This window comes from Corythoichthys intestinalis, chromosome 7, assembly GCF_030265065.1.
Source record: "Corythoichthys intestinalis isolate RoL2023-P3 chromosome 7, ASM3026506v1, whole genome shotgun sequence".
Taxonomy (NCBI): Eukaryota; Metazoa; Chordata; class Actinopteri; order Syngnathiformes; family Syngnathidae; genus Corythoichthys; species Corythoichthys intestinalis.
In genome coordinates this window covers 48,430,495-48,454,761 of record NC_080401.1, presented here as the reverse complement: position 1 = coordinate 48,454,761, position 24,267 = coordinate 48,430,495, and the positions used below count along the sequence as shown (strand labels likewise).

The 24,267-nt window shown below is 38.8% G+C and overlaps 1 protein-coding gene across 10 annotated transcripts in view; it reads left to right on the top strand.

The window, feature by feature from the left end:
• kif1aa (kinesin family member 1Aa) overlaps positions 1-19,592 on the top strand; it is a 149,654-nt gene extending 130,062 nt beyond the window's left edge. For all 10 annotated transcript variants that reach the window (XM_057840193.1, XM_057840189.1, XM_057840194.1 and 7 more), the window contains 8 exons: positions 1,888-2,021; positions 3,092-3,299; positions 3,367-3,615; positions 3,695-3,816; positions 7,343-7,486; positions 8,287-8,479; positions 8,542-8,660; positions 10,930-19,592. In XM_057840193.1, coding sequence (XP_057696176.1) covers positions 1,888-2,021; positions 3,092-3,299; positions 3,367-3,615; positions 3,695-3,816; positions 7,343-7,486; positions 8,287-8,479; positions 8,542-8,660; positions 10,930-10,972 — 1,212 coding nt within the window. In that variant the 3' untranslated portion in view covers positions 10,973-19,592. The remainder of the gene's footprint in view (positions 1-1,887; positions 2,022-3,091; positions 3,300-3,366; positions 3,616-3,694; positions 3,817-7,342; positions 7,487-8,286; positions 8,480-8,541; positions 8,661-10,929) is intronic.
• The last annotated feature ends 4,675 nt before the right edge of the window (positions 19,593-24,267 follow it).

Sequence of the window (24,267 nt, the reverse complement as noted above, 5' to 3'; positions counted from 1 at the left end):
GGATGGAGAGTGTTTGTGAACAGCAGTCTTCAGCTCTTTCCACAGATTCTCGATTGGATTCAGGTCTGGACTTTGACTTGGCCATTCTAACACCTGGATACGTTTATTTTTTAACCATTCCATTGTAGATTTGGCTTTATGTTTTGGATCATTGCCCTGTTGGAAGATAAATCTCCGTCCCAGTCTCAGGTCTTGTGCAGATACCAACAGGTTTTCTTCCAGAATGTTCCTGTATTTGGCTGCATCCATCTTCCCGTCAATTTTAACCATCTTCCCTGTCCCTGCTGAAGAAAAGCAGGCCCAAACCATGATGCTGCCACCACCATGTTTGACAGTGGGGATGGTGTGTTCAGGGTGATGAGCTGTGTTGCTTTTACGCCAAACATATCGTTTTGCATTGTGGCCAAAAAGTTCAATTTTGGTTTCATCTGACCAGAGCACCTTCTTCCACATGTTTGGTGTGTCTCCCAGGTGGCTTGTGGCAAACTTTAAACGAGACTTTTTATGGATATCTTTGAGAAATGGCTTTCTTCTTGCCACTCTTCCATAAAGGCCAGATTTGTGCAGTGTACAACTGATTGTTGTCCTATGGACAGACTCTCCCACCTCAGCTGTAGATCTCTGCAGTTCATCCAGAGTGATCATGGGCCTCTTGGCTGCATCTCTGATCAGTTTTCTCCTTGTTTGAGAAGAAAGTTTGGAAGGACTGCTGGGTCTTGGTAGATTTGCAGTGGTCTGATGCTCCTTCCATTTCAATATGATGGCTTGCACAGTGCTCCTTGAGATGTTTAAAGCTTGGGAAATCTTTTTGTATCCAAATCCGGCTTTAAACATCTCCACAACAGTATCTCGGACCTGCCTGGTGTGTTCCTTGGTTTTCATAATGCTCTCTGCACTTTAAACAGAACCCGGAGACTATCACAGAGCAGGTGCATTTATACGGAGACTTGATTACACACAGGTGGATTCTATTTATCATCATCGGTCATTTAGGACAACATTGGATCATTCAGAGATCCTCACTGAACCTCTGGAGTGAGTTTGCTGCTCTGAAAGTAAAGGGGCCGAATAATATTGCACGCCCCACTTTTCAGTTTTTTATTTGTTAAAAAAGTTTAAATTATCCAATAAATATTGTTCCACTTCACGATTGTGTCCCACTTGTTGTTGATTCTTGACAAAAAAATTAAATTTCATATCTTTAAGTTTGAAGCCTGAAATGTGGCGAAAGGTTGCAAGATTCAAGGGGGCCGAATACTTTTGCAAGGCACTGTTCTTTCACGGGTGTTCGGTTTTTCTCACCCAACTTTGGCAAAAAACACAAGAAAGGGAGATGTGGTGTTTCTGGAGAGAAGCTAGCAGCAAAGCTCAAAATGCTTAGCTTTGCTGCGCTTGCTCAGCTTTACTCTGCTAACCGCCGCGAATCCTTTATTCGATTTGGGGCAGGAGCAAATTAACATACAATACATTCACTTGTGATTGGGCAGGTCTACAGAATACTCCCATGTTTACAGAAGACTGAGCTACCGTCAGATCTTGATTGATATAATCATTGATTTATCAAGTCAGACTTCCAGCCACTGTCTAATCACACAGTGGTCACGTACAGTCAGTTCAAAAGTACAAGAACTGTGCCACATACACAGATCATTGGAACAGTTTCATGTGACATTTTAATGTATAAGGAAACATTAAATCAGAACAATGTAAGTAACGCATAAAATGACTTAAAATGTACAATTTCTCTTACAACGGGCCACACCAGAATGCGGCGGCCGGATCTGGTCCCCAGGGTTGCCGGTTTGACACACTTGCCGTAGGTCAACGGCAGCAAAAAAAAAGTAAAGATCTCTGTGTTTACTTTATGTGAATGGATTCACATTTCAGATGGAGAAATGCACTCAGCCGGCCGTGGTGACCAAAGATGTCTGCATGGTGTTCTACTCTCGTGACACCAAGCTGTCCGCCTCACGTTCCATACGAAATCTTTTCGGTACGGGAAGCCTGAGAGCGGCGGACGGGTGAGTTTTACCTAAAAAATGGAGAAAACATTGAAAGAATCAGCTCTACAAAATTCCCGGGGGTCCATATTGATGAGTACTTTATTCACATACCTCAAAAACTCTCAAACTTACCACTGAAATCTACCGTATTGGCCCGAATATAAGACGGTCCTGATTATAAGACTTTTTGAACACCAAATTAATTTTTCATACAGAAAATAATTACAGTACATCTGAAACAAATGATTATAACAATATATTTGAGAGAAAAAGCATGTTATTTTGCCTCATTCAAATCTTAATATCTGAACATTTAAATATGTAAACTAAAGTGCAATCACATTCGTAAATGAATGGTTTCTGGTTTTTGAAATGTAAATAAACCAATCTATTGTGATAAAAGAACAAAATTGCAATAATTGCATTAACCATCAAAGTGAGGTCTAACTGTAACTAGTCTTGAAACAAATCTGAATAAGGAAAAACATTGCAATAAAATAATGCAAACTGGTGAAACTTGAGAGTAGCTGAGATCTCTCATGACAGAACATTACTCCTCAAGTTCAGCATTCGCTTCAGTGATATCTGGCGCCATCTAGCGTCGTGAATGGGTATAATGTCTAGACTGCCAATATAAGACGACCCCCACTTTTTCAGTCTATTTCAATGCAAAAAACACCGTCTTATATTCGGGCCAATACGGTAAGTCTGAGAAAATTCACACCTAAAAAAACCTCTGACACATCAGCAAACTTTCACACACCAAAGATACTCACTCAGATTCACCATCAAAAACCAAATTGATACTATAGTTTCAAATCCATCAAAAAAAGAAGAGAAAACCTGAAAAACTTCTCAAAAACAACAACTCAGGCTCCAAAAACTCTCAAGACACACACAAAAAAACGCAGATATACTCTAAAAATCCTCTTACACATCAGAAAACGCCTATCCAATAAATTCACAAAAACCTTGCAAAAGACTCTTATGACACGTAATGAAACCCTTTCACACAAATTAATGTCAGAAAAAAAAAACATCTCAATTCTCTGGACATTAGATTTTTTTTGGATACTTTCTTCTCCAAGAAACCGCGTGACCGGCGTGTACGAGGTGAGCCTGTGCAAACTAGCGGACGCGGGGAGTCCGGGAATGCAGCGGCGCCGGCGGCGGGTGCTGGACACGTCTGTAGCGTACGTCCGCGGCGAGGAAAACCTAGCCGGCTGGAGGCCTCGCAGCGACAGTCTCATCCTGGAGCACCAGTGGGAGCTCGACAAGCTCAGCCTGCTTCAAGATGTAAGAAGACCGACGAGGTCCAGATTGGGGACGGGAACTTGATGTCTTCTTTTTTTTTGTCCCTCAGGTGGAGAAGACCAAACATTTCCTGCTTCTGCGGGAGAAGCTAGAGTCCACCCTGTTGCCAGCGGGTCGGGGGGCTCAAATTCTACCCGACAACGAGCCCGGCGACCCGACTCCCCCCTCATTGGACGGCGCTGCGTCTGACATCATCACCGAGCGGCAGCGAGAGCTCGCCACCAAGTGTTTGCGACTGCTCACTCACTCCTTCGACAGAGAGTACACTCACGTGTGTGTCAGCGCTAGTGAAAGCAAGGTACTTCCTGTTTCAAACAACTACTTCCTATCACAATCAAAACAATGTATCAGTTGTCTTCGTGGGCCGTTCGTCACAGATCTCAGAGATGTCCGTCACTACGTTGAGAGACTCTGCCTCCATCTCCGCTCTCAACACCATCACGCCCTCGTCAACTTGCCCTTCCCTAGTGGAGGGTTGCTATAACAACGCTGATCTCAGGTTAGCCCGGGACATTACAGTACATGTATCATAATGTATGATGTGGGGACAAAAGTATTAGGGCACCGATAAAAGAAGAAAACTTGAGTTTGGGAAAAGTAGAGTCGTCCGACAATGACTTTTTAACCGATAACTGATATCTCGATATTGTCCAACTCCAAAAATCCGATACCAATATCAAACCAATACCGATATATGCAGTAGTGGACTTAACATGTTATGGCTAATTGTATTGTGATGCCCCACTGGATGCTTTAAAGAGAACCACGGACAAAAAAACTTGTTCTTAAAAGATAATGTCAGTACGAGTTATAATGATTGGATATTCAAAAAATTTGAAAAATGAGTTTAACTAGTAGGTCGCCATTGTTGTTGACGACGTAATGCGGTGATGTCTCTGGACAGCGCCGCCGTACTTCCTGTTAACACTAGAAAACTCAGCAGGCCGACTAGCAATGGCCGATTTGGCCTCTCCTCCGTGACTCGTGATAGTTTGTGTCAGTTAGAGTCAAGATACATTTATTTAAATACATTTATTTATGAAGTTTGACACTTTTTACACATTTTTTAATTCACTTCTCCTATACTCCACACATAAAAACAGAAAGAATGGCCCAAATGTGTACATTGTTTTGAAGAAGAAAAAAAAAGTGTTTTAGAAATGCAATTTGAGTGTAAAGCAGGAATTGTGTCTACAGTTTAGAGAGACTGAATCAGGGGCATGGAGAATGGATTGTGGTCATTGTGTCCAAAGTTAATGTATGTCTAGTGGTTGCATTTCCATATAGCACTTCGCTCACTTTTGCCACCTCTAGGTTTTCCGGGGGAGAGACCATATTGGCCATTGTTTGGGACTCGTAGGAGTACCAGAATTCTCTGGGACTTCTAGTGTTAAGTTCAAATACGAATCCTTCGGTAGACATTTATAATACTACCAAAAATATGGAGAAAAGGGACTCAATTTAGTTGAAAAGCTTGCAAGGAGAAGGAGGAAAGCTATACAATGGATTACAAAATACAGCTTCCGCACTCGTTCTAACTAGCACCTCCTTCACCTGGCTTTTTATTTGGGATGACCCTAGCAACAGATGGGTGTCTTGCCCTAAAAGAGAAAGAGGAAGCAAGCTGGCGACACCCCTTGTATTTGTATGGCTATGTGTGTGCATGTAGGTGGGATTATATACATGTGTGTCAGCACATTTCAGCAAAGCAAAACTGCCTCTTCTGCCTGTCCTTGGACAAGCAAGAGGCCTCCTCAAGGCTTCTTCAAGGCAAAAAGTTAACAAATGAGCAAAACATTTCTTTATTGCGAGCAGCTATTGATTTGAGCAATTATATAACAAACATCTCAATCACTATCACATCAAATACATTTCATGAAGCAATAACATTTGGCAAGTAATAAATTGCAACAATATGATTTCTTAAAAGTGGACCTGTGGAACCTGGGCTGGTTTAAACCGGTCAGAATGGCAAGGCAGTTTTATCAAGAACTAAACATGTCTATAGTTATCAATCACAAAAATGTCTCTTACAGCAATCAATCATAGAACATCCTTTTATAGCAATCAATACTTTATTATGAGCCTTCAATGGTAAAAGCAAATATTTAATAACCATATAATAATTATCACTTCCACAGTGTCACTTGTTAGCTACATAAACATGTCGTCGGTTCTGCCTATCCAATTTGAACCCGAGCGGAAAAGTGATGAGCAGGACACCACAGTTGATATTTCACAAAATGAGCAGCAAAAGCAATTAAATGAAAGTCTCCAGTGGCATTCAAACCCGCATTTCCCGTGCGACAGACGAGCACTGAGACCACAAAAATATACTTCTGCGGGACTTTAGAGTCATGATTTTCCTTATAAAGCAATCGCAGCCCACGTGCTGTATGTCTGTGCGAACATTGTATCTGTGATTCAAGCCGCCTAGGATCGGTTTAAAGACGCTGCTGATGAGCTGGAATTGGATGCAGGTACAATGTTGGGAACTCATCCCACATCTCTGTAACAAAACAATCCGACCAGCAGCAGAATGTGACAAAATCATGCCAGTCATCATACTAGCTTCGCTAGCTAGCTAGCACAGCTTTTCTCCCAGTCCAGGCCAACCGCGTCATCACCCCCAGTAAAACATGGCGCCCTCCATAGGTCAAAATACGCACTAAATATTATAGATTTTTAAATCAATGGCAATAATATATCTGTTTCTAATAATTTTAGTGAAAGAGAACAATTGTGGCTTAGTAGAGCCGACAAGTCTTTAATAATGATAAATGTAACAACTTCGGGGTTTTCCAAATAAACGTTCTGTGAAAAATAATTGAACAATAACTCAAATAACAAATGGTCACATAACAAATTCCAAGCATCTTCGTTTGGAGACATCTAATGGTCAATGAGCATAACTGCTGTGCTAAGCTTTGACCAGCCCTTGTGCAAAATTCATTTTGAAGGCAACATGCATATTGTCCCAAAACCGATAATGAAAAACCAATGTCGTTAGTATCTAATATCATTTTAAAATACTTTCATCAACAGATATTATTGACTACCCGATATTACTGGACAACTCTAGGCAAAAGTATTGGGACACCAACAGAATGGAGAAAATTAAATAAGGGCAAAAGTATTGAGCAACTTTGCTTCTCAGGTGTCCCTATAGTTTTGTTTAAGAATGTTATTGTTTTTTAAAAAGTAGTTTAGTTTGGCTTGGTCAAAAGTATTGGAACACCCAAGAAGTAAGAATATTGGAGTTTGGGGAAAAAATATTTGGACGAAGATGTGTGAAAACTGGAGTTTTTACTAAAAGTATAGGGACACCTTCAGGATTTGTAGAATCTAATTTGGACAAAATACCCACCCACTAAGTAACATTTTTAAAAATTTATTAGGACACCAAAAAAACTAAGGAAACTGGGATTTTGTCAAAAGTTTGGGAATGCATTCTGGAACTGGAAAATGACATTTGGACACATTTTTATGACTTTTAACTACTAAGTAAGAAAGTGTGTTTTTCCCCCCCATAAGAATTGGGAAAAGAAGTATCTTTCAGAAGGAACTGTGACACCCAAGGAAGTAAGATGAAATTAAATGAAATTTAAATAAAATTATTCGGAAACCAGGCAAGTTAATAAAATGAAAGATATTAGTACTCCTACAGGAAGTGCAAAATTAAGCACCCATTCAGTTAATTATGTAAATATAACAGCCACTCCATTGAAACCAGACTCGTGGGTCAAAAATTGACAAGCGTTCCAAAACTGAAATCCGATTAAAATTAGCTGGGATTGGCAGACAACCAATTCAGGGTGTAACTTGGCCAAAGTTAAGATCTTTGCCTTTAAAAATCTTAGCAACCATCCATTAATGAAATCCCGCTAACAAAACTAACAGTTAACACAACTTCACAATCATGACCTGAAAGTTTCTGAGGTCAGAGTTCATTCATAAACAATTTAAAGACTTTCCTGAAAAGAGTTTCAAGGTTGTGGATTTTGACCTTTTTTTTTTTACCGCAGACCTCCCGCTCCTCGCTCCCGCGCCGTCAGTCCAACTCCCGAACCGCCACTAGACGCTGACGCCAAGAAGTGCGCAGGCGCTTCTTCGGAAAGCAAACCTCGCATACGTCGATTTGTCCCTGATATCCAGGAGATCAGAGTCAGGTAAGACGATTGGAACTACAAAGTTGATAATGTTCCAGTGCTCTTAGCTAGATATAGCTAAGATATAGATATAAGATATAGATATAGTAGTAATAAAACAGAGAACAAAGTGCTAACAAGGTATCTGTTAACATATTAAGGTATCCAGATAATGATAAACAAAACAAACTCTTGATCTCACTCCAAATCACTACCAAATCCATTCAAGTCTTCATCTTCAGTATCATTTTTTAACAACTACACCAATTTCAGTATAAATATCAACATATAAGTCGCTGGCCCAGCCAAAATATGAAAAAAAAAAAAAACATTAGTCACCCTGACTTATAGTCTGGAAAATACGGTCATAAATTTTATGCTACCACATGATAATAATGTTGATGTGTTAACATGAATTTTTCTTTTTAACATGATACATTTCACATTATCACATGATCATTTTCAAGATTTTGTATGATAAATCTCATGTGACACGTGTTCGTTTTTTGTCTTAAAATGAATGAAGTCCAATGTTTTAATGTGATAATCTACCATGAAAATTTCAAACGCGCCCATCATTTCTAAGTGTGAGAACTTAGAAAATCGCTGGGTGTTCAAATGCTAATTTTCCTCACTGTAAATATCATGCTAATTTTGATTTTCCTATTTTAACCAGTCCCATTAATGGCGCTAGGACTCCAATTCATTTTGATTGTTCATTCGCCCCTTCCGGTCAAAATGGATTGGACGTCTGGCACCGTCAATCGCAGTCAAGTGAGTTGAATATTATGGCAACCAATGACGTGGTTACTTCCCGGCAGCCCCATCGTGTCCAAAAAGGGTTACCTCCACTTCCTGGAACCGCACACTAACGGCTGGGTGAAGCGCTATGTGGCGGTACGCCGGCCGTACGTCTACATCTACAACACAGAGCGTGACACAGTGGAACGCGCCATCCTGAACCTGTCCTCAGCGCAGGTGGAATACAGTGAGGACCAACAGGCCATGCTCAAGGTGTGACTCATCTTCGCCTAACAATTCGCAACAGACACTTAGCCAGCTTTCTTTTTCGACAGACGCCTAACACGTTCGCCGTGGTTACGGAACACCGCGGGATTTTGCTTCAAGCCACAAGCGACAAGGACATGCACGACTGGTTGTACGCCTTCAATCCTCTCCTGGCAGGGACTATCAGGTTAGCACGTCGATTTGGGGCAAAATATCATTTGGCGATTTATCGCGACACAAAACGTCACTATACGCATCGAGATTGAATAAATGGATGCCGGATGGAAGCAGGGCCGAGAACGAAAAGTGGTATTTGGTATGTGGCAAAATTGATTTTGCCATGTGACAGAAAGGATTTTGTCATGTGGCATTTTTTTTGGCATGTGGCATTTTTTTGCCATGTGGCAAAATGGATTTTGCCATGTGGCATTAGTTTTTGCCATGTGGCATTTTTTTGCCATATTGCAAAATGGATTTTGCCACGTGGCAAAATGGATTTTGCCATGTTTTTTTTTTTGCCATGTGGCAAAATGGTTTTTGACATTTGGCATTTTTTTGCCATATTGCAAAATGGATTTTGCCATGTGGCTTTTTTTTTTTTTTTGTGCCATTTGTTTTTTTTTTTTGTTTTTTTTTTTTTTTTGCCATGTTGCAAAATGCATTTTGCCTTGTGGATTTTTTTTTTTTTTTGCCATCTGGCATTTTTTTTGCCATCTGGCAAAATGTATTTTGACATGTGGCATTTTTTTTTTTTGGTGCCATTTGTTTTTTGTTTTTTTTGCCATGTTGCAAAATGTATTTTGACATGTCGCATTTTTTTGCAATGGTTTATATATGCCATGTGCATTTTGCCAATGCAACGTCACGATACGCATCGAGATTGAATAAATGGATGCCGGATGGAAGCAGGGCCGAGAACGAAAACTGGTATTTGCCATGTGGCAAAATTGATTTTGCCATGTGAAAAAAAAAGGATTTTTTCCATGTGTTATTTTTTTTTGGCATGTGGCATTTTTTGCCATGTAGCAAAATGGATTCACCATGTGGCATTTTTTTTTTTGCCATCTGGCATTTTTTTGCCATCTGGCAAAATGTATTTTGACATGTGGCATTTTTTCGCCATGTGGCAAAATGCATTTTGCCATGTGGCATTTTTTTTGCCGTGTGTCAAAATGTATTTTGCCATGTGGCATTTTTTTTTGCCATGTGGCAAAATGGATTTTGCCATCTTGCATTTTTTTGCCATGTGGCATTTTTTTGCCATGTTGCAAAATGTATTTTGCTATGTGGCATTTTTTTTTTTTTGCCGTGTTGCAAAATGTATTTTGCCATGTGGCATTTTTTTGCCATGTGGCAGAATGGATTTTGCCATGTGGCAAAATGTATTTTGGCATGTGGCATTTTTTGGTGCGTGGCAATATGGATTTTGGTTTGTGGCATTTTTTGGGGGGCTATATGGCATTTTTGCAGGCCATGCATGTCCATGCCATTGACAACTATGCACGTCCAAATTTTCCATTAATTTTAAATGGCAGAAAAACATGTGTGGCTGTGATTTTTCACATACACTTACCATTACAGCGCATTCACATTCAACTGGCACTCAAGTCAGGTTATGCCATCGACGGCTATGCACGTCCAAATTTTCCATTCATGTTAAATGGCAGAAAAACGTGTGGCTGTGATTTTTGACCACACACTTACCATTACAGCGCATTCACATTCAACGGGCATTCAAGTCAGGCAATGCCATTGACGGCTATTCACGTCCAAATTTTCCATTCATATTTAATGGCAGAAAAACATATGTGGCCGTGATTTTTGAAGATACACTTCCCATTACAGCTCATTGCCACATGGCAAATACCAGTTTTGGTTCTCGCTGTCTCTCATATTTTAGTCAAATCATTTGCTGACCCTGCAAATATACTTCAAGTAGCCACCAACCAGTTTGTGGTGCTCTTGAGGCAGGAAGGATCCAGTCTCGCATATATTCTGCAAGCAGAAGAACAAACTTCCAACCACTTCTAAAATAATAACAAGTAATAGAAGCTCATTAAATCAAAGTTCATTAAAACTCATTTTAAAAACGACACGAAAATTATACATAATAACAAGCTAAGTAGCATAACTAGCAATTAATGAAACAACTGGAACAGTTAAGAAAGAAATAATTAACAAAGTACATAAACTGTGAACCGCACTGTATATACTGTAGATCCATAGCGCCGTATTGCATGCTGGGAGGCATCAGGCACGAGTATCAATATGTTGTATGATTAAAAAAAAAGGTATGTTTACGTGGACAAAATTTCTTCAATCTGATCAACGTTCAGATTGAAATTATGAGTCCATGGACACTAAAAATATTGATCCGATTAGGTTGTCCCAACACTGTTAGCTTGTGAAAAAATGAGCTAAATGCTATAAAATGCTAACATTTGATTTTTTTTCAGATCCAAGTTGTCCAGAAGACGAGTGGGTCCGATGAGGATGTGATGGAAAAGACTTGAGATGTACATAGCCCACCGACCGAGCCTCCCTTTTCACCGCCGCCATCTTCCTAGCGCTCCTCGGCGCCGTCTCGTGTCAGGACTTTTCTAAGCAGTCCGGTAGTCAGATTCCATGTGTGTGGTGATGTCATGTAGTTGTGTCAAGTGGCGCATCCGGCCTTATACATACGATACAAATATGTGTGCGTGCGAATGTGTGAATCGGGACAACCAGGAAGTAATATCATTGGAGTATGGACGAAAGTATTGGGACATGACAGGAATAAGAAAATTTGTGTGTGGTCAAAAGTATCGGGACATCAAGGAAAGAAGTAAATGAATTAGGGCTCAAGTATTGGAACAGCCTGTCTTCTTGGGTGTCCTCATAGTTTTGTATAAAAATTTTAGTTTTTATTTTTTTTGTTTTAAAAATACCGGGCCACACAGGAAGGCGGAATAGTCGAGTTTGGACTAAAGTATTGGGACACCAAGGAAGAATTTTGGAGTTTGGACAAAGTTATCGGGACACCCAAGAAGTTGGAAAACTTCAGATAAAAGTATTAGGACACTTATAGGAACTGCAAAATATAATTTGGACAAAAGTCTTGGGGCACCGAGCAAGTTAGAAGATCATACTTTTTTTTCCTCAAAAAATATTGGGACACTCAACAAATAAGTAAGCAAGCAGGAGATTTGACAGAGGTTTTGGGACATTTACTGTACACAAACTGGAAAATAGCATTTTACAATCTTTGCTGATTTCTTTCAAAGTACTGGGACACCCAGGAAGTAAGAAAATGTGAGGACCCGCCTCCCACCACCACCCAATTTATTTTGTCACCCAGGATCTAAGAAATTAATTTTGGACAAAAATATCTGGACACCCAGGAAGTCGAATATGTGAACTACAGTGAAGAAAATAAATATTTAAACACCATGCTATTTTACAAGTTCTCCCACTTACAAACGAATGGTAATATGTAAGTACAGTCATCGTTGTTTGCAATTACAGACGTCAAATGTTTCCTTCAGTTTACACCAGGTTGGCACACGCTGCAGGGGGGATCTTGGCCCACCCATCAGCCAGGTTTCTGGGCTGTCACTGAGAATCACGGAGTTAGAGTTCCCTCCGAAGGTTTTCTATTGAGTTTGAAGGAATCTGACCTTTAAGCCAGACTTTATCAAGCCAGCCGAACTGCCGGACCCGCGCTGGCGCAGATCCAACGACCCTGACAAGTGAGACCCCGACAACCTGGCCAAAAGGCAAAACTGTGCATTCACCTGAGTGTTAACCCCTTGTACTGACTCCATTTTGAAAGCTGGAAAAAGGCTTCGAAGCACAAGTTGACAATTTATTCTGGTCGACAGCAATCAAACGGCAAGGCGAAACAGAAACAGACTCAGGCGAGGAGGCAGACTCGTTCCAAGGTCACCATATCACAAGTCAACAAAAGGTTCCAGAGAAAAATGGCAAAGATTAGTTAAACATTGTCTTTTTGAAGGCTCTCGCGGGGCATGCTGTGGGCAAAAGAAGGGTGTGCTTGGGCGTTGTTTAGGATTATTGTCTGTTTGTGGATTGGACAGGAGGATTCAGGAGTTACTGTTGTCAGGACAATGAGGGTTATGGATTTTGCCACTTCAGATTCAAAGGGGCTCTTGGAGGCTTATCAGTCGTGTTATCAGTTTGATATCGGGCATTCTCCGGTGTTCCTTGTGTTGGGACAGGACGTCCCACCATTTGTTCTGGACTGTCCAGGAGAACTGATTGTGGGAGTTGGTGGTGCAGACTTGGGCTTGTAGATGTCTTGCCTAGTCAGCGTAAATCTTAATTAGTCAGTTGCATGACGCAGACGTTGGGCTTCCGTGATAAGGTGTCATGTATCTCTTATGCCCTATGGCAAATATATTCTGCTTATTTTCCTTAAACTATGGTATAAGTGATATTCATTTTATATTGGGTGTGTTAGAGTAATTCAAACAGTCGATCGGTAATTACGAGAAAAGATACTACTCCCTTCAAGTTTAGGTCTGGAGACCAGATAGGCCATGCTAGAACCTTGGAAAGTTTCTTACGGAGCCACTCCTTGGTTTTCCTGGCTGTGTGCTTCTGGTCATTGTCATGCTGGAAGACCCGGGCACGACCCAATTTTCAATAAACACCCCCAAAACTTGATGCTACCACCCCCATGCTTCACAGTAGGGATGGTGTTCTTGAAATACTCAGTACTCAGTGATATCTTACATGGGGCTCCACTCCGATTGAGATTGACCGTCATGTTTAGCTTCGTCCATTTTCTAATGATTGCTCCAACAGTGGACCTTTTTGTCACCAAACTGCTTGGCAATCGCTCCATAGCCCTTTCCAGCCTTAATTTTGTCTCTGGTGTCTTTGGACAGATCTTTGGTTTTGGCCATGTTACAAGTTTGAGTCTTACTGATTGAATGGGGTGGACAGGTGTCTTTATGCAGCAATCGACCTCAAACAGATGCATCTGATTCAGGATAATACGTGGAGTGGAGGTAGACCCTTAATAGGCAGAATAACAGGTCTTTCAGGGTCACAATTTAGCTGATAGACTGGTGTTCAAATACTTATTTGCAGCTTTATCCCACAAATGAATTGTTAAAAAGTCATGCATTCTGTATTTTTCCTTTCAGATTATCTCTCTCCCAGTGGACATGCACCCAAGATAAACATTTCAGACTTCTCCATGATTTCTAAGTCTTCAAATACTTATTTTCTTCACTGTCCTGTATGGGTGTCTTGAGATAGGGATTCTTTTTTTTAAAACTGGACAGAAAAGGACAACAAACAAACATGTCCTAATACTTTTGTCTCTCTATATGGGGGAAAAAATGCACATTTTAAAAACTTTCTTTCTCACACGCTGCCTCCATGTTCGCACAAAACAACAAGGACGCCACCTTCACGCTCACGTTTAGAAACATTTCACCTCCAACCTAGCTCTTATTTATGTATTTATTTCCATCTGCATGTATTTATTCGTTGGCAAAAACGTTTACAGTATATTTGTAAAGTGGTGCAATTTCTGCACGCGGCACTTTGTAAGACGCTTTTTTTCTGTTCTTTTTAAAACACCAACACACTTTTACTTGAATTGTTCTCATCCACCCCTTTAAGTGGTCAGGCCAGGTGATAGTAGTATAAAAGTACTTATATGTATGTGCATATGGATGACATGTAGTGCCTCACGGTTGCGTTCTATTGGACAACCTTCACGCTGCTACTGTATTTATTTATTCTAGTTGAGAATTACCATTGTTAATAGACTTATAGGTAATTCTGTGCTAACATGTAATATTTATACATACCATTTCTTAATTTTTCACTTCTCCAATGACGTGAGTGCGCATCAGGTCAGCCAACTTGAGTGCACACTCACAAAAATAGACATTCTATACCTTTTTTCTCCCCCAAAAAACATTCTACCATCATGACCGACATCAAAATACAGTAGTGTAGTACACTGTGCTTAAATATCAGATTTTTTTGTTTTGTTTTTTTGAATGGAACATATAAGTTAGCTACCATAGAGTAGAACTAAAATTATACTTGAAAAGTAAAGGAAAATGTGTACCGTATTTTTCAGACTTTAAGTCGTACCTGAGTCATAGACTTCACTATCAGTTGACGGGACACTGGGCTCGCGGCCAATCCGTAGGGGGCCTATTTTCAAAAACTTAAAATTCAAATATTTTCAAAACCCATTTAAAGTGATCTAAAACCAAAACAGTCACCTCCCTTAGGCATAGTGTATATGAGTCTCCATAAGCAGTGGCATCAAAAAATTGAAACTTATTCCCCAATAAAATCCCGATTATTATTATTATTTTTATATATACCGTAATTTTCGGACTATCGGCCGCTACTTTTTCCCTCATTTTGAATCCTGCGGCTTATATGTTGATTTATTTGGGTTAATAGCTAACACTTTATTTGACAGCAACGTCATAAGACTGCCAGAAGACAGCCATAATTATGACATGACACTATTATGAGCATCAATGAATGCTTATGACAGATGTCACTAACTGTCATCCGGCAAATTATATCACCGACTCTATGTCCAGCTCGGATCTTTTACATGCAGTCAAAAGTGAGATAATTTGACATCTCTCATAAGCATTCATTAATGCTCATGGCAGTATCATGTCATAATTATGATGGTCTTATGACAGTCTTATAGCGCCACAGTCAAATAAAGTAGCTAACTAGCAATTCATGAAACAACTGGAACAGTAGCTGAAGAAATTATTAGCACAGAACATGAATTTTGAATGTTATTTACATCTGTAGAGCTGCAATGCATGCTAGGAGGCATTTTGGATGACCACAGTGTTGACAGCAGGTGGCAGCAGAGGTTCATTGTCTCCCCCATGTGGGAAGTGATGGCAAAATGACGCTTCTTGAATTAATGAAGCTTTGCAGCCAATTGGTTCAAAACTTCATAATGATTCATTTGGTTTTATGAGTCTTATGATGCCGCTGTCAAAAAAAAGTGTTTGCGGTTAATATCTTTTGATGTAAATATCCCATAATACAGTGAGCACAGCTGCGGCTTATAGTCCAGTGCAGCTTATCTATGAACAAATGCGTTTTTTGTGTCAAATTTGGTGGGTGGCGGCTTATAGTCAGGTGCGCCTTATAGTCCAGAATTAGGGTATAACAAACCTTAAAATGGCTATAAAATTCCCAGATTTTACGCTAGATGCACAAAAATCACCAAATGCAGATATAATGCAGATATAATCGCCTATATTTTCAGGATCGATAGCATTATTTAACGCAGAAATGTCTAAATTACATTTTTTGCCCAAAAACGGGCAGTTTGCCCGCTAGTTACGTTAATGTGTAGAAATAAAAAATCCAACATGGCGGCTGTCACAAAACAAAGAGTGTTTTAAGTTGAAAATTCTTCTAAATAAATGCGTAAATCCCGATTTTTTTTTAGGTATGAACGTAAAACAGTCTATATTCCTGTTTAAAAGCAAAAAACTGGGTAGTTATCATTCATTTTACCTAAATATTTTAAGCTAGTTACGCTATTGTGTAATCCAACATGGCAGCCATCACAAAACAAAGAGCTTTTTAAGTTGAAAATTCTTGTAAATAAACGCGTAAATCCCAGAATTTCTATAGATATGAACCTAAAACAGTCTAGATTCTTGTTTAAAAGCAAAAAACTGGGCCGTTATCATTCATTTTATGTGAATATTTCAATCTAAAGTTACACAAATTTTTTCCATTCATTTTTTTTCACGTTTCAAAGTGGTGGTATTTGGTGGTATTTTATATAATACCTGTCAGGGAAATTCAAGTTTGAACTCCCAAGACAAGTGTTACCTCGATAGCTCGATTAGAGAAATGAATACGACCAACCAAAAATTGCCTGCTTCAAAGACTTTATAAACGTGATATATCAAGGGTACAAAATGATGTGATTCAGCCAGGAGCTGTGATCACACAGAAGTACAATAGATGCTGGACATTTATACTGTTGAAAGGGCGTTACCCAAGGATGCATACTGTGAAACGATACCTATGAAAACGAAAGTGAAACTTAAGTATCAACTGGTGGTTTTCCACAGAAAAACATCTCCAGTAGGGGAAAAAAAACACCTCAAGTTATGACCTTGAACACCGGCTCTGGCTAGAACGACGATGAGCTCAGTCTGATAAGCCGCAGTCGCCCATTGTATTCATTCAGGGCATATTGGAAAACACAGGAACATAACAGTCCATATTTGGGCATATTGTGATACAGTCTATAATAGTCAAGGCTATGGGAAGGCACACTCAAACAGGTTAATATAACAATGATGCTCTATGCTACATTGTTCTCATGCAAGCATAACAAAAGCATACAAAATATGATGTATAATGGTTGTGTTTTAAGCATGATAAAATTCTCTCACAATACCGTATTGTCCGGAATATAAGACGGTGTTTTTTGCATTGAAATAAGTGGGGGTCGTCTTAAATTCACGGTCTAGACATTATACCCATTCACGACGCTAGATGGCGCCAGATATCATTGAAGCGATGTTCTGTCATGACAGATCTCAGCTACTCTAAAGTTTAACCAGTTTGCATTATTTTATTGCAATGTTTTTCCTTATTCAGATTTGTTTCAAGACTACAGTTACAGTTAGACCTCACTTTGATGGTTAATGCAGTTATGGCAATTTTGTTGTTTTATCACAATAGATTGGTTTATTTACATTTCAAAAACCAGAAGACTTTCATTTACGAATGTGATTGCACTTTAGTTTACATATTTAAATGTTCAGATGTTAAGATTTGAATGAGGCAAAATAACATGCTTTTTCTCTCAAATATATTGTTATCAGTTGTTTCAGATGTACTGTAATTATTTTCTGTATAAAAGTAATTTGGTGTTCAAAAAGTATTTTTTTCAAACTTGAGTCTTGAAAAAGAGGGGGTCATCTTATAATCAGGGCCGTCTTATATTCGGGCCAATACGGTAATTACCTTGAATCCTCGACCAAATCACTCTTGAAACACTCCTGCCTTTGTGTATGCACTAAAACTTGTCCTGTTTCCACCAAAATCCGGTGTTAGAATGCAGCGTGTTTGAGTTTATCACAATGAAAGCTACGTCAACGCTCTGCCAGGGTCGGCCCCTTACGGGAAGGCGTGGCGCAATGTCTGTCAGAACTGTCTCGTCAACTGATGGTGAAGTCTATGCCTGAGTATTAGTCGCACCAGCCAAAAAATGCGCAATAAAGAGGAAAAAAACATATATCAGTCGCACTGGAGTATTTTTGAGGGAAATTAATTGATAAAATGCAAAACTAAGAAAAGACATGTCATCTTGAGAGGCAATTTTTTTTCGTTGTTGTCTTTATTGTAGTAAGAGTAACCTCCGCATTTCGCCTGTCCCTTACAAGTGTTTTGCTAACTCCAAACATTCTTTTTGCTCCTCAATTTACCGTTTTTGGCAGTAAATTTCATTATTTTCAGCTTTTAATCTGCTGAATATGATTTTATTTTCACTGCCATTTTGTTCAGCCCTTCTCAGTTGTTTTTATAAGTTACCGCAAATGTTGAAACACAGGCCTTGAGCGCCCTCTTGCGGTTCAGTGTGAAAATAAAACGTGAAGTCATACAATAATGTATTAATAATTTCACACATTAGTTGTTCCAGAGTATAAGATGCACCCCCGGCCAAACTATGAAAAAAAAACCAGCGACTTATAGTCCGAAAAAATACGGTACATGAAAAGCATAAACCTGTAACGCAACATGCAAATGAATTTTGGTGCCTAGTAGGGGGACCGCAAGTACTATCCTGCGGGCCGCAATTCGCCCCCATCCCCAAAGTGTGAGGCCACTGATTTAACATGCTAGGTTTTAAGTCAGAATGTGATCAATTTAATTTTACCACATGATAATTTTGACATTTTCACATGAATTTCACATTTTCGCGTAATCACTTTCAAGATTTAATGTGATCAATTTTAAACTATAATGTAAATTTTTCAATTTTAAGGTGTTTCATGTTTTGATTTCACATTATAAAGTGACGTTTTGACATGATGAATATTAAATTTTAACGTGATACATTTAACATTACCACAAGATAATTTTTAAGATTTAATGTGATAAATTTGGAACCTCAAAATGTTCATTTTTCAGTTTCAAGATGATAACTCACATTTTAATGCGGTAAATTTCACATTATGTGAGGAGTTTGACGTTTTAATACGATAAAGTTCACATTTTCACCGGATAAATTCTCCAGTATCACAATTTTTAAGCTTTAACGTGATCAATTTTGAACTTAAACGTGTTAATTTTTTGGTGTTTTAAGACGTTAAGTCTCATGGTTTAATGTGAAAAGTTTGAGGTTATAACGTGATAAGTTTAGTGTAAAGCGTTGATAATTTTGACACTATTTTTACTAACATATCACGTTATAACTTGCTAAATTTCATTTTAACGCATTCATTAACATTGACGGATGGAACGTCGATCACCGTCAATTGCGCTGAAGCATTATCGGTCCCAATTTCTGATCAATTTGACGTTTATATTTTATTGACAATCACTTTCCTCACACATTTTAAAGCATTTAAGCCTCTACATGTCCATTCATATGCAACTCATCCCCACACATGTTCCTTATCAACCCAGGCGACCAATCCTGTCACGCGTTTTATCCAACCAAAGGTGTTAACAGTCACAACACTGAATGTACTAACCACGTTTTGACGCTACGACAACTACTCAAGTGCTTACGTGTACGGCACCACTGTCGTTCATTACAGCCGTCATCCATTTTTTATCGCCCTCTCTGCTTTGAATGAAAAATGGCAATTTTTGTGCTTCCACTTTTCTTTCTTGGGAAAAAAAAAAACGAGACATCGCATTGTATATAATAAACACGATTGCTGTGAACGGTGTGTATCATATCATCGAGCAACTGTAAATGGGCTGTAGAGTTCCGTGTGTCTTTTTTCGAGTGTCGGAGTAAAGCGTCCAAATGTTTGTGCGTGTGTGTTTGCACTGAAACACATTGTCATTTATGGAATTAAAATAAAAATTACAATGATGCAACACGAAAGAAGGAGGGGTGAAGTTTTGTTTTTTTTGGAGTGTCTTTATTTTTCAGTTCAGTTGTATTTAGTGCTGCAACGATTAATCGAATAATTCGAGTATTCGATTAGAAAAAAAGATTCAAATTAAATTTTGTTGCTTCGAGTATTCGTTTAATTAAAGTGGCGTTGTAATGGTAAATTTTGAAAGTGTATTTAGTTTTATTGATTTGGGTGGATACACTGCCCTCTTGTCTGCCTCATTTCACATGGCTGAATCCATCTGCTCCATGTTAAGACCAACATAAGCCAAGTTTTTGTTTGAGCAATTTTTTTTTTTTTTTAATGCATTCGTTATTTCGTTTCTAGGTATATTTAGCCGTTTTTTTGTAGGAATATGTGTCTAAACCATTTGTGATGAACATTATAAGATTTTTTTTTTTTTTTTTTTTTAAGTTAGCGTTTTATAGCATTTTAGCTAGCGGACTTTTGCAAGCAAGTTAGCCGATTGTTCTTTTGTTGTACGTACAGTGCCCTCCATAATTATTGGCACCCCTGAAAAAGATGTGTTTTTTAGCTTCAGTTTTTTTTTTTTTTTTTTTTCAAATAATATGGGACCTCAACTGAAAAAAGAGAAAAATCCAACCTTCAATACAAGTGCATTCATTCAGTGGGGAAAAAATCCCACATAAAGAAAAAAATATTTGACATCAAATAATGTGTGTCACAATTATTAGCACCCCTGGTGTTAATACTTTGTACGACCCCCTTTTGCCAACAAAACAAGGTCTGGGGACTGAGATGGCCATGGGAGGAGCTTGATTTTGTGTCTGGTGAACCATTTCTGTGTAGATTTGGCCATATGTTTAGGGTCATTGTCTTGCTGAAAGACCCAGTGACGACCCATCTTCAGCTTTCGGGCAGAGGGCAACAGATTTTGATTTAAAATGTAATGGTATTTTAAAGCATTCATGATGCCATGCACCCTAACAAGGTTCCCAGGGCCTTTGGAAGCGAAACAGCCCCACAACATCACTGACCCACCCTCATACTTCACAGTGGGTATGAGGTGCTTTTCAGCATGCGCATCTTTCGTGGCACGCCAGACCCACTTAGAGTGTTTGTTGCCAAAAAGCTCAATCTTGGTCTCATCTGACCAAAGCACACGGTCCCAGTTGAAGCCTGGGACCGTGTGTATTTTTGTGTGAGATTTTTCTCTTTTTTTTCCTTTAAGGTCCCATATTATTTGAATTTTTAAAAAATTGAAGCTAAAAAACACATCTTTTTAAGGGGTCCCAATAATTATGGAGGGCACTGTAGATCCTTATTTTTTTTTATATACTATTTGAGGCTCAGCTCCGGTATTTCATGTTCCTTATCCGATTACATGATTATTCGAACTAAGTAGTTCATTGATTAATCGACTACTAAAATAATCGATAGCTGCAGCCCTAGTTGTATTTAACTCTTATGTGCAGTACATTTGAATTGTGTCAAGATTTAATACAATGCTGGCCAAAAGTATTGGCACCCTTGCAATTCTGTCGGATAATGCTCAATTTTTCCTAGAAAATGACTGCAATTAGAAATGCTTTGGTCGTAATATCTTTAATTATTTTGCTTGGAATGAAAAAAACACAAAAGAGAATTGAAAAAAAAAAATCATTATCATTTTACACAAAACTCCAAAAAAAAAAAGGGTTGGACAAAAGTATTGCCACCCTCAGCCTAATACTTGGTAGCACAACCTTTAGGCAAAATAACTGTGAACAACCGCTTCCTGTATCCATCAGTGAGTTTCTTACAAATGCTCTGCTGGAATTTTAGACCATTCGTCTTTGGGCAACTGTTCCAGGTCTGATATTTTAAGGGTGCCTTCTCCAAACTGCCATTTTTAGATCTCTCCACAGGTATTCTATGGGATTCAGGTCTGGACTCTTTGCTGGCCACTTTAAAAGTCTCCGGTGCTTTCTCTCAAACCATTTTCTAGTGCTTTTTGAAGTGTGTTTTGTCCTTCTGGAAGATCCATGACCTCTGAGGGAGACCCAGCTTTCTCACACTGGGCTATAAATTATGCTGCAAAATTTGTTGGTAGTCTTCAGACTTCATAATGCCATGCACACATTCAAGCAGTCCAGTGCCAGAGGCAGCAAAGCAACCCCAAAACATCAGGGAACCTCCGCTATGTTTGACTGTGGGGACCGTGTTCTTTTCTTCAAAGGCCTCGTTTTTTTTCCTTGTAAACTCTTAGGTTGATGCGTTTTCCCTTAAAGCTCTACTTTTGTCTCATCTGACCAGAGAACATCCTTCCAAAACGTTTTTGGCTTTTCTCAGGTAAGTTTTGGCAAACTCCAGCCTGGCGTTTTTATGTCCCTGCATCAGAAGTGGGTGCAACTGGGTCCTCCGTCTCGCACATGACATTATCCACCATAAGCACAATCTTTCGTTTAAATCTCTCCTCATTTTTTTCTTTTTCTCCACATTGAGGGAGGTTAGCCATAGTGCCATGCAGTGTTGTTTTCGCCAACGATGACTAGAACGAAAATATTTCGTCAACAATTTTTTCATGAGAGTGACGAAACAATCATGAGCTAAAAACGTGTTTTGGGAGACTAAAACATAACGAGGCTAATGCCACTTTTCGTCTGACGAGACGACAACGAGACGAAAATGCGCCATAGTTTCCGTCACATGTTCACATGTGACATTTTATGTGTAGTTAGCCTGCATCAAAACAGTGTCTGGTTGTATCACTAATGTGACGTGCTGCTGCTCTCCAGTCTCCAGGCTTGCACACACGGTAAGATTTGTTTTCTTATCTTTGCCAGAGAGAATTTGCAATGTTGCTTGAGCCTTTAAAGGTCTATGCTGAGTGATTATTACACACTAAATGTAACTTGTAGCGTTAGCATAGCCTTCTCATTCAACGTTATGCTATATTCACGTAAGCATTAGGCTAACGCTAATGGCAAACGTCGTCTTGAACTCTCTGACAACTCTTTTTTACATATAGTTCGTGGTGACCAGATGAGATAATTAATTGACAATAATATACTGTTTCCCTGCCCAGTGTTAATTATCACCAATTTGGCGTTGTCCTTGTAGACGCTACAATATCTGCTCATATGCCAAAGTTCATTCAAAATCGTTGGAAACCTTTATTTTTGTCATGAGTATTTTTTTTTAATTTAAATTTTGCAGACCGAAAACATTTTTAGTTAACGTTGACTAAAACTAAACAAAATTAGTCTTGAGTTTTCGTCAACAAAAACTAGACGAAGACAAACACATTTTAAAATGACTAAAATGTGACGAAATCTAATAGGTGTTGTCGTCCAAAAGACTAAGACTAAAACGAAAATTAAAAGCGCTGCCAAAAACAACACTGTTGCCATGGGATTTTCAGTTATTGATGACACTGCGCACCGTATACAAAGGAACATTCAGGTCTTTGGAGATGGACTTGTAGCCTTGAGAGTGCCCATGCTTCCTCACAATTGTGCTTCTCAAGTCCTCGGACAGTTCTTTGGTGGTCTTTCTTTTCTCCATGCTCAATGTGGTACACACAATTACACGGGACAGAGGTTGAGTCAACTTTAATCCATTTTAACTGGCTGCAAGTGTGATTTAGTTATTGCCACCACCTGTAATATGCCTCAGGTGAGTAACAGGTGTTGCTAATTATTCAAATTAGAGAAGCATCACATGATTTTACAAAGGGTGCCAATACTTTTATCCAGCCCATTTTTGGAGTTTTGTGTAAAATGATAATGATTTAATTTTTTTCCCATTCTCTTTTGTGTTTTTTCGTTGCAAGCAAAAGAAATGAATATATTACTACCAAAGCATTTGTAATTGCAATCATTTTCTGGGAGAAATTGAGCATGATCTGACAGAATTGCAGGGGTGCGAATAGTAGCCAGCACTGTAAGTATAATTTCCTATTATCATAACAATGCAAGAGAGTTTTCGAGAGAGTGAGAAAGAATAGCATAATATGATACCATTTATTGAGAAAAGGTTTATCTGATGATGAGAAATTAATAAACCGACTTAGATTTTTTGGGGGGCGTGATCATTGTTTGTTTACATGTTCATTTGTTTTTTTAATCATTTGGTTCTAAATCTGGACTCAGCTAGAGCTAAGAAAGATTATATGTTTAAAGATTAAAGCGTCAAATTGCAGTTAAAAATAAGCTTTATAACTCTTTTATCATTGTCCCCCCTAATATTTGTTCTCAAAAATGTTACTATTTATTGTCCCCCCCCAAGCCCCAACTTTGAAAACGGATCTCCGCCCCTTGTGACCACTCACCTTGAGAGGGTTATATTAAATTTATGAATTTAATTATACATTTAAATTTAATTAAATTACACGTGATTGTAAACTACTACAACCCCTAGTAAAAAGTATGGAATCACCAATCTCGGACGATCACTCACTCAGACATTTTATCATGTAGAACAGATAAAAATCTTGAAAAAATAATTAGTTCAAAGGTGCTACTCTTTTTAGCATTCAGAAACACTAAAAAAATGAATAAAAAACATTGTGGTGCTCAGTAAATGTTACTTTTATAGAGCAAGTGCAGGGAAATATATATGGAATCAACCGATTCTGAGGAAACATATGCAATCATGAGAAACAAACAAAGAAATAACAATCAAAACACATCTCTAGAGTTTAGTAGCACCACCTCTGGATTTTATGACAGCTTGCCG